This window comes from Centruroides sculpturatus, unplaced genomic scaffold, assembly GCF_000671375.1.
Source record: "Centruroides sculpturatus isolate CEXI.00-Female unplaced genomic scaffold, Cexi_2.0 scaffold303, whole genome shotgun sequence".
Classification (NCBI taxonomy): Eukaryota; Metazoa; Arthropoda; class Arachnida; order Scorpiones; family Buthidae; genus Centruroides; species Centruroides sculpturatus.
Genome location: NW_019384613.1, coordinates 369,949 through 381,888, shown reverse-complemented (window position 1 = coordinate 381,888; position 11,940 = coordinate 369,949). Strand labels below are relative to the sequence as shown.

The window sequence follows — 11,940 nt, the reverse complement described above, 5'->3', positions numbered from 1 at the left end:
CATACATTATAGACATAGCCATTCCAAACACTCACAATGTACAAAACACATGCACTGAAAAAATTAGCAAGTACACAGAACTCGCCCAGGAAATAAGGCATCTGTGGAGGATGGAAAGGGTGCTTATTGTACCTGTTGTTCTCTCCTGTACAGGTGTGATACCACACACATTACACAAAAGCCTGTGAACATTACAATTGAATAGAAATACATACATCACACTACAGAAGGCCACTATATTGAATACATGCCACATTGTTAGGAAATTCCTGAATACGGACACTGACACACTTATTTAATTTTTGTTTTTGGTTGCTATGCCTTGACTCTGATCCGGCATAGTACACAGCCACCGGTGTGAACCGAGTAACCCACTAAACCCAACACAATAATAATAATAATGAAATAAGTTGAAGTTACCAAAAATATTTAATAATAATTAATTAGATATGTTTTTATCCTTAATTTATGTCATCTTCAACTAACTGAATAAATGGAATAGAATTGTTTTTATATTTAAAAATACAAAAATTTTGTAATTATTTGTAAGTTTTAAGTTTTAACTTGTATGAACAGAAAGTGCTTTTTATTTCTTTCTTTTGAAAAATGGAATCAATAAATTAGTCTTAAATTTATTTTTTTAGAAGATGAAGAGAAGGAGAGAAAAATCCATATAGAAATAAAACCACTTAGTAATGGTGCACCAATGAGTGCAAGTGTAGATGAACTGAGAGCTACTGTAGGAAATCTCACTTTGTCTCCCATTTCTCAACATGCTGTGAGTTAGTTTCAGAAAATTTTTAATACATAATCAACTGCTAAGATATTCATTTTTTTAAAGTGAATTAATTTATGAAGTTTATTTATTTTGTATTTTTAAACTTAATGTAAGAGTTTATTTTATATCAAAATTGATAGATGTTACAGACTATGTATTATTTATAAGAATAATAAATATTTTTTGATTAGTATTAATTTTTGTTATTATTCAGAATGTTATTTATTTGATTTAAAGTACAGATTAAAAAAAGAACTAATAATAATTGTTCTTTAAAAAAGTTCATTTTTATTTTAAAATTCTTAAAAATAATAATAAATAAACTTTAGCTATTTTTAGCTATCCAAATAATAAAAAATGAATTTGATCATGTAGAATTATATTGTATAGTTAACTAGCACTATATATAAAAACAAAAAAATTAAGTATATTTATAAATTGTTTGATTTAATATTTATGTGATTTCACATTTGTGTAAACCATTAAATTTTGCTCTATTTTTATCAAAATCTTTTTTAATATTATTATTAATATACATTTCATTTTGCATTTTTAAATTAAAATTTGAATATAGCAATACTATCATAATAAATTAAAAAATTTCATGTAGGAAATCTATACCTGCATAGATGAGGAGGAGTATAAAAAAATTGCAGTTTTGTTGTCTTTAATTTTATATTTCCTAATACCACAAAGATAGTCTTGTCTTTATTAACATAGTTACTCTATTCACATTATATAATTTATATTGGATTAACCAAGACATATGGAGACTTATTCTTTAACTGTAAATATGTTGAATTATGAAAAAAATGTACATTGTAGAGAGTTTGAATAAGTTCTTTATAAATTAATTTTATATTTGTTAAATGCAATTTAACAATAAACTTATTTGTAAGTATCACCTATAAATAAATACAATTTATTATTTATATTTTGGGACTAATTTCCTTTGTTCAGTAGTAATAATAAATTGGATATTGTGAAATAAGTAAAAGATCATTTGTAGCAGATTTTAATGAAATTACTCCACTTATTGTAAAATAAGTTGTGCGCGCCTAATGGGTTAAGACCTTGTATGTATAACATATTAAAAATGGATATGTTGACTGATGAGGGGCTTTATGCCCGAAACGTGCAGTTGTCACGTATCAATTAAAAAGTGATGGAAATAAAGCCAAGTGTTTATTTATAACTCACATTTGAGTTTGAAGTCCAGTAATAATAATATAAACTTGGAAAAAAATCAAACAGAAAATAATTTTAATACCAATATTAAAATTATTTCTTAAAGTTTTTTTAATCATAAATAATTAATGTATAAAGATTTAATTTGTTTTATCTTCTTGTATTTTGTATTCAACTGAAGAATAATCTGTATCTTAATTGCAAGTATTTATTTAAAAAATTAAATCTTAATCCATTGAAATGGGTCAGGGTTGTAAAAACAATGGGAGCATACCATATTTGAACACTTGGTGTCATTTCTCTGAATATATAAATAGATAATTGTCAGTCTGATAGGTCAGTTCTGTGTCACTGGCCTGTCATATAGTGTGAATCAACTTTGACTCATAATTGGAATTTAAAATCAGTATATAACCTTTCCCACCACATAACCCATATCCCTTTCAAATTATCTTTCAAACATACCTGAAATTATGGTATGTCTTTCTTATCTGGTGATGTGGAATAATTCCAAATAAAAAAGTACTAATAAATATACTATTACATTAGTCTAAAACATTTAAGTTGAATACTACCATGTCATATGTTTTTTCATAAAATAAAATGACATGTCTGTTTCTTATATTTTTTAAACAATTGCTGGAACTCACTGCCCATTGGAATCCAAATTTCAAGTATATACAGGGTGAGTTTTTTTAATCTTGAGACAATGAAATAACTTAATTGGATCTCATTATCTCAAAAAAAGTTTAGACAAAAGTTGTACGGTTTCAAAGGGACAATCAGTTGGTGACCTTGGACATGACGACCTTCAAGGTCATTTGAAAGTAAACTCTATTTTTTCAATGGGAATACATATTTTTGACCCCGGCAGTGGAAAGAGCAGGAAATTTCACAATCAGCCATGACCTTGAATATCCCAAATTTGACCTCTGAAAGTCATCTCAAGCATGATTATTTGAAGCACAGCTCAACAAATGCATCAAAGTGGAAGGGCATTATTTTGAACATTTGTTATAAAATTTTTCCCCAAAACCATTATCTCAAGAAACGGTGAGAAGTAAAGTGACTCTCTCAAAACAAGCACCCTGAGAATGAGAGGCAAGGGGACTCACAGAAAACAGTATGTTAAAGGGAGCAGAAAACTACTATGTCCACATCGTTACTCCTGGGTAGTGCTAAAAGTAGTGAATGCTTTGAAAGGACAAAGTAATAAGGTTGTGAAAAAAAATGTAAATTTTACCTTCCTGTCTATTTTAGTAATAAAAAGTATGGCTTCCATTAGAAAAAGCTTTTAATTTTAACCTTAAAATAATAGATCTTAAGAACAAGGGTATATCCGATTGAAATTTCCCACTCTTTCCATTGCCAGGGTCAAAAATATATATGCACATTGGAAAAAAAACAGACTTGACTTTGAATGACCTTGGAGGTCAAGGTCACACCAAATTGATTGCCCCTTCGAAATTCTACAACTTTTGTCTAAACTTTTTTCCAAAATAATGAGATCCATTTAAGTTACTTCATTGTCTCAAGATAAAAAACTCACCCTGTATGGTAAAAGACCTTTTCAATGTCCAAAGAAATGAGTACAGTAAACTCGAAAAATTAGACATCTTTTTAAATTTTAATTAGTGAAGTTGTAAATAGTTTTTAGTTGATAGATATAAATCATTAATAATTTGCTGTTCTGTACTTTTGTACAAGAGTAAATATGTTCTTTACTCTTGAAATTAAATATAAACTTCTATATATTGATATAATAATTTGCATCTAAAGTTAAAATAATTTTAAGAGTGTTATTTTATTTTATTGACAAAAAATTTTATATATTTTAATTATTAAAATTTTGGAAAATTATCTCATTTATAAATGTGATGATGAAATTTTTTCATTAAAATGTATATGTTGAAGAATATTTAATTATTAATTGAAAAGCATTAGAAAAGCAATTTCAGTTATAATATAATATTCCAGTTCATTATTAAGTTTTATAAAGTTTGTTTTATAAGATTGAGAAATGTTAAATAAATAAATAAATACAATACCTTTTTTTAAATTTAAGAATTAAAGCAGCATAAATTTTCAAATAGCTTTTGTTTGCTATTAAATTGAAGTTTATAATTGCTTTATTAATTCTTCTTTAAAAGATATATTTATGTTTACTATAATTTTATTCTGTATTTGTTAAGCTTATAATATAATATAATTTTGTTCTTATATTCTACTTTTGACATTTTATGCTTCATTGTGCATGGCAGCAACGATTGGATGCATTATATCTTCGCTTAAAGGTATTAAGTTACTTTGCATATGATCATCTTTATGTAATAAATATACAAAATTGAATATAATGAATGGTCTGTTAAGAATATGACTGAGTTGTCTTAATTTGAATTGATTATTAATAGATGCTGTTATATGTAGTTGTTCTATTGAAATATTTAATATTTATGTAACTTCTTTTTTAATTTAGGGTGATTTTTTTTTTTCTTTCAGTAGTTGATTTTAAAATACATGATTCATAAGATTCTAATATTTTAATAATGAAATAAAACATATTGTTGAAAGTAAAAATAATGCATTGATTATTTTAATTATAAAAATAATTGGAAATATAAATTTTTATCATTGCAAATTATATTTCAGATTATTAATATAAAATTGCAAAGAAAAAAATTTTTAAATGTGAAAAACAAACAAACTTTGTTTTTTATTTTCCTTTAGTTTGATATAAGTAATCAAATTAACTAGAATGTCTGCAATAATTAATTAATCTATCTTATTTCCCAGTATATATTCTCTATTTCAAACAGATACTTTCCAATCCTTTTAAAGGACTCTCTACATTCAAAGAACATTATAAATCATACAAATTTATTATAATATATTCTTTAGTTTAATTAATTAATAAATGCTAAAGTACTGCTTTAGAATTTTGATAAAACTTTTAGTTATTATTAAATAAATAATCTTTTCTTTTAAATTAGAATTAAATCAAATAATGTTTGTCATCTTTTTTATTGGTTAACTATCTGATAATACACAGTAATACCTGAATATATCACATACACATATATACGTGTGATATATATCTGAGAAATGTGACTTTAAACTTTAAACTTAAATTTACAGTAGAATATTCAATTTTGTATTTTGAATAATTCTAAAGTTATATACAGTAAGAAAATTTTTAAAAAGGAGTATTGTTCATTATGCAGATAAAAGGAATTACAGAAGGTTAAAATTTGATAATAAATAGTATAAAACTTAATTTTATTATGTATAATCATGTATATTTTATAATTATAAATAATACAAATACAAAAGGAAAAAAACTTTTTAAAAAAGAACCTACTTGTTAACTAAGTAATATTAATATTTTTGAAATGATATTTTTGTTCCCTTATTATAAAAATAAAAAAAACTCTTATTTATTATTATTAAATAAATAAATAAATGTAAAATAAAACTAGAAATTAGAAATATAATTATACTGTATAAATATTTAAATTTTCTACTTTTTATCAGATATATAAATAAGATATTGGATCTATTTAAATGTTTTAATTAAAAGATTAAAATGACAATAATATACTGTAAGTAATAAGACACATCTTAGAGAACATGATATTAATATAATTTAAATTAAATTTTACAAATTAAACATTATAATCCAAATTTTGTCATAATTATTATAATGAAAATATTTTCTGCCCTTTTACTATTATACTATATATCTTTGAATATTCTTTTTCTGGGTTAACATCTTAGGAATTTCTTATTCAGAAATCTTCATAATGAGCAGTTTCCAGTTGAGTTAGTAATTTTTTCTATACTCACATGTTCCTTTGATAAATTTTTGTGCTTTCTGTCCATCTTCATCGAAATGAAAATGCAGAAAGAAACAATTAATTTGATATTAAAAAAAAAATTACAAAATTTCTAAAATTATCATTATTACAATATGTTGATATATTTCTGATACTAGCACTATTACCACTACCATTATTAGTTTAAGATTAAGTGTTTATTTCTGAATAAATTAATCAATGCAAAATTTACAACTGCTTTTTTGAAAGAATAGCATCAGAATTGGGGATAAATTTTGTGACACCAATATTAGAACCTCCTTTAGATATTTGTTAGACAGTGGTGTTCGGTATTATAATTTTATATACTTTGTTTTGAAAAAAAATTTTCAAAAATACATACAATCAAAAATTGAAAATATTTTCCCACCCCCATATAAATTTAAGTTTTTTAAAATTCTCTTCTGGAAGAGATTTGTAAAAATTTACAAACTCTTTTCTTTACATCAGTTTTTATAAAAATTATTTGCAGCAAGATCTATTAATTCTAGTTAACTTTTCAAAAGTTTATATGCCTTGAACCAGTTTAAACATTGATGATAAAACACATTTGTGAAATAAATGAGTTTTATCATCATTTTATCAGGCCAGATAAATCTGTGCTATAGTTCAAGATCATAGCATAGATTTTAACTATGATCTTGAATAATATTTGGCTGTGGGCCAAAGGTTGGAGACTGACTGCCTTAGTATACTGCTAAAAGTACTTCCTTAGGCATGTAGTGTAACTATTATTTGATCAAAGATGTAATAAATGTTTATACAAAATAGTTTCTTCTCATTTTTATAGTATTTGTTCCATACTTAGTTACCTCTTGCAATGCATTTGAGAATCACTGTTGTAGAGTGATAATGCATAAATTTAAATATTGTAATTTTTTAAAATTTAAATTGTAAAATCAGAATTAAAATAAAAGTAACTATAGTAAATTTATTAATAAAGTAAATTATTCTATTTATTATTTATTAAATTATTTCTACATAATTAAATAGAAAATATTTTTTTGAATATTAATTATAAAATGCAGTAATATTTTAACGAGTTTTTTTTACTTAACATAATTTTGTCTATTACAAGTTTCCTTTAGTAATACTGTTAATGGTCAGTATAATTTTATAACAAATTATTATAATAAATTTATAATTTTACTTTTTAGTTGTTAGTCTAGTCCACTATTCTTAAAATTTTAATGACTGTAATCCCTTTTATATAAAAATACAGTTTTTCAGATTTATTCTCTGAGTTTTATTCTACCAGTATGTTATTTATTTAAAGAATACAATAATTAATTTTAGAATTTAATAACGGAATTATTTATGATATAAAACTATTCCATGAATTTATAGAATCGCCGAGTTTATAGTAGTGCAACTTCAACTCCAGAGGATGGTCCAATTAAAAGATCGATATCTGCATCTCATCCAATAAGGCAAGTCGTATGAATAAGAATAAAAATCATCTTTTTATTGATAAAGCATAAAGATAATATTCTACAATTACAACTTTAAGAAATCTTATTTTCTTTATAGCAAAACTGAAGGTGATGTTTTCAGTCTCTTTAGTCCTACAGCTTCCAGTGCCTCAACTCCTACAGGTGCACCTAGTGGAATTCAGAGTCCTACAAGTGCTGGTAGTTTGAGTATAGCACCAAGTGAAGATAATACTCCAACAGCAACAAATAGATATGCAGGTTAATTTTTTTTTTCTAAAATAATTTTATACAATTTCTTCAATACAACATTTTCATTTACTCTTAATAATCAAATATTTATCTTCTGTTAATTTTATGTTGATGTGATTTTAGTTTATTTTTCTATATCTGTATAAATTTGTAAATGAAAATTTATAAACATATAATATTAAACATTAGAGATGCTGAATAATCATGTAGTATTTACACTTTAGTTTAAATACAAAGTAAATTCTTGTAATTTTGATTTGCATGAAAATCAATTTTAAATCTGTTATTGGTATCTATATTAGTAACACTGATTTCTAGCTTGTAATGAAGAACAATATAATTTACTATAAGAAAAAATTAGAAATTATGTGTAAAAAATTTAAATGTTTAATGTAAATAGTTTTTAAATTTCTCTCTTACCACTGAAGAATCACTTACAGAATTATATTTCATTGATATTAATTCAGTATACAGTAATTCAGATCAGAGTGATTTTCAATTAACAATTTCAATCTTTGATGTTCATACATTTATCCTAGTGACAGATAAGTTTTTGCAAACTCTCCCATGAAATTATGAACCAACATTGCATGGTTGTCTGCAATTTTTATTCACTATGGAGCAATAATAAATGTTAAAAGCTATCAAAAGACACAGAAAAAATATAGCAAGCTATATAAAGTGGAAGACATATTCAACTGAACTTTGAAATAATTTTGCTTCACAATAATGCATGGTTGTATACTGCCAACAACACACAGGAATTGCTGAAAAAATTTAAGTGGGAAATCTTTGTATTGTCACCATATAGTTGCAATCTAGCATCATCTGATTTCCACCTAATTTTGCATTTAAACCTTTTTGAGAGGACAGTAATCTAACAGCAGCAAAAAGCTGCAGACAGCTTTGCAAGATTGGGTTTATAAGTTGGTGGGAGACTTTCTTGATGAGGGTTTGCAAAACTTATCTGTTGCTATGACAAATGTCTGAATCTCAAAGATGAATTTGTTGAAAAATAGTTGTAACTATGTAATTGTTTACTGTCATAGTTATACTGTTAAATGAAAATATCAGTTTAAAGAAGTAAATTTCTGTTTCTTTCTAGCCAATTGAAAATTAATTTCTTGACATGCCATGTATAATATTTTCAGAAAAACATAAAATATTAGTATGAGCTAAAAATTGAGAATTTACTAATATTTTCAGAAAAATACAAGTACGATTAAAAGTAATTGCCTTTGACATTTAGAACTGGCATTTAAACAACTGTATCACATTGTGATTAGTTTATGGATACCATTATGGAAGAGTCTTTGGTTGTTCTTCAAACCAATTTTCTACAATGTGCATCAAATCATCATTGCGCTGCAATTTGAAAAAATTGTAAACCTATAAATTCCCACTATTGTCCATCTGTATGTCTGTCCTTTCCTATTCTCGAAAACAGTGTTAGCTAGATGAAAATCAAGATTGGGTATGGGGCAGGAGGCCCCAATTAACTATATATGAACTTCCAGTCACATGATTTCATTTCAAAAATTTTCTTTACAATAGATGACCAGCATGACTGTTATCAGGAAAAGTATGATACTAATAATTTGAGATCAAGAGCATATATTTTAAATTAGATAAATTAAAAATTGCAGTGCAGCATTGTAACAATGTTAGAATAAGTTTTGCTCATTTGACATAAAATGTCTTCCTTTGGACCTCTGGAGAAGGCATTTAAAGATGGTAGTGATAAGGTGACATAGGATGACATATCAGAAGAATAAGGTGGGTGCCCAACATCTCCCAGCTGTACTTCTGCAGTTTGTCTTGGATGATAAATACAATGTAGAAACATGCATTGTCATATAATAAGTCCATGTCTATGCTGAGTTTCTCTGGTCAAATGGCCAGACTGCTCAAAGACTTCAGAGCTGCTCAAAGGCAGTTAAAGCCCATGCAATAATGATTTTCATCTTATGACTTTCAGCTGTTTTGCAACCTTCTGTAATAAGAAACTGAATCACAGTTGATCAGTTTTAGATGGATTTGGTATTGTATTAGCCATTGTTTTCTTTCTAGTATACTGCAAATCCACATGCCATATTAACACACTATTCAGAAATGTAAATCATATAAATGGACTATTAAAATCATAAATTACTAAAATCAGTATGCAATGATTTGACTTCCTGATGCCAACTTTCACAACTTTTGGCTCATTCTAATGTTTTGTACCAATTTAGTTTTCTTAGAAGTATAAAAAATTTTTTTACTTATTCAGTAATCTTAAGCAAAAATAACATATTAAACATAATTCTAGTAATAAAATAGTATATTTTTGAAATACAACTACTAAAATCTGGGTAAACTTGATACAAAGCTACAAATAATCAAATAAACCAACTATATTTTTGTATATTCTATCATATTTCTATTAAATTTTAGCAAAATATAAATTATAAATACTTTTGAGTAAAGAATGTATATTAGTTTTTAAACTATTTAATTTATATTTATTTTATATGATATAAACTGTTTTAAAAATATTACTATTTCAGCTTTAAGCGAAATCTTTGCAGAAGCTACTCAAACAGAAACATCTGAAGCATTTAAAACAGCTCAAAATGGAAGTAGGGGAAGTACGCCAACCAGTTCTATTGGACCACCAACTCCTACTGGTATTATTGGACCACCTTTGCTTCCTAGACCACCATCTAGAAGAGCTTTAGAGGTAAAATAATAAATTAAATGGCATGTATAATTTAGGTGTGTTTAATAGTATATAATTATTTTTCATTGTATGGTGCAAATTTTAGCAGGTAAATAATTTTTGTTTAATAAAATAGGTATGGTAAATTTTTCAGTAATGAAAACTTATATAATACAGGGAAAAGTATGAATTTACATCTATATATATATATAAATGAATGTATGTCTGTGTGTCTGTCCTTTATGCATTACCACACCATTTATCTGATTGCCACGAAGTTGTTTAATAAACTCCTGCAAAGGTTTCTGGCATAGTACGATTGCCATGAAGCTTTGGGAAGTTTTTTAATACACTCCCACGAAGGTTTCTGACATAGTACATTTATCCTACGATAGATGGCGCGAGTGTATACGAGCATTTTACTGTGTGTTCAATCAATTTCAAATTGTGAAGACCATTTCTCCCCTCCAAAAAATATCTCTGTATATGCATTTGTGAACTGTTATTTATGATATTTGTAATAATTTTTGTTTAATCACTATTTCAACTTTTTTTTTGCTAATTATGTATTTGCTCGAACTTTGTTAAAACCTTAACTGTATCCCAAACAACAACCGAAATTGTAGGAGGAAATTTGCCTATTTTACCGATCTAGGGATCCCCTTTTCCAAATTTTAATATCAACTCAAAATAATTTAAAAAGACAAATTACAATAAAATGGTTTATTATCCAACTATCAGAAATTTCACAACATGCCAAGGAAGAGAGGAAGGAGCAATTAAATAATTAAAATTGTAAAGGATTAAAAATATATATATAAAAACGGGGACTATCGCACTTCTGACAATTGCTGCAAGTATGTGGGCTAAATTTGGAGAATCTGTGCTTCTCGCATGGACAACTGTATGTGACCAGCTCATGCGTCGGAAAACCTTCTGATTTATTCGTGTATGCACCAGACGGAAAAACAAAAAATATCGTGTATCCACAAGCACTCCAATAAATAAATAGAATTGAAATGACACTTTGAAATGTTTTCCTGATGGAAATGAATAATAATAATAAGTTTCAATAAAAATGATAAAATGTAAATTGAATTTTATCATAACGAGTTTGCTTGAATTTTGTTTCTTCTGAGATTGCAGCAATGCACGATGGGTAAGCTAGTAATTAATATATATATATTTGTGTTCTTAATATTATTTAATTTGCTCATTATTTTAANACACACACTGTGTGTGTGTGTGTGTGTGTGTGTCACTACACTAAATTATTGCCTTTGCTAATGCACACTCAGATTGAAAGTTATGTAATATTTTAAATTTTATACAAATATTAGTTAATAATTAGCCCTTAAGCCCAAACCCGAGATATCTAGGGCAAATTACATAGCGTTACATAAAATCGGTCCTTAAGGCCATTTTTGAAATTTTTTAATTTTTGGAATGGTTTTTGTATCCAAATTTTTTGCCCGTGCGAAAAAATTTTATCGCGATTTTAATTTACCTTTAATGACGCATGCTTCACGCTTAATTGCTTTTTAATAGTTTTTTAATGGGAGTTTGATATCAAATTTTATTCATCGTTCTAAAGTTGTAGTGCACTGATTTTCCTTCGGTAAAGTTATTTAAAGCTAGTTTCTGATGTCAAAAACGACCTCTGATAGTTTTTTAATTTTTTTAATTAATAGATTTTATTATATATAAGTTTAATTAAGT

The 11,940-nt window shown here is 26.1% G+C and overlaps 1 protein-coding gene across 5 annotated transcripts in view; it reads left to right on the top strand.

Moving 5' to 3' along the window:
- The window catches only part of LOC111625297 (F-BAR domain only protein 2-like), an 84,788-nt gene that overhangs the window by 60,500 nt on the left and 12,348 nt on the right, over window positions 1-11,940 (top strand). For 4 of the 5 annotated variants that reach the window (XM_023368416.1, XM_023368417.1, XM_023368419.1 and 1 more), the window contains 5 exons: window positions 645-778; window positions 4,228-4,260; window positions 7,186-7,268; window positions 7,369-7,529; window positions 10,070-10,242. In XM_023368416.1, coding sequence (XP_023224184.1) covers window positions 645-778; window positions 4,228-4,260; window positions 7,186-7,268; window positions 7,369-7,529; window positions 10,070-10,242 — 584 coding nt within the window. The remainder of the gene's footprint in view (window positions 1-644; window positions 779-4,227; window positions 4,261-7,185; window positions 7,269-7,368; window positions 7,530-10,069; window positions 10,243-11,940) is intronic. The other variant, XM_023368418.1, reaches the window with a different exon arrangement.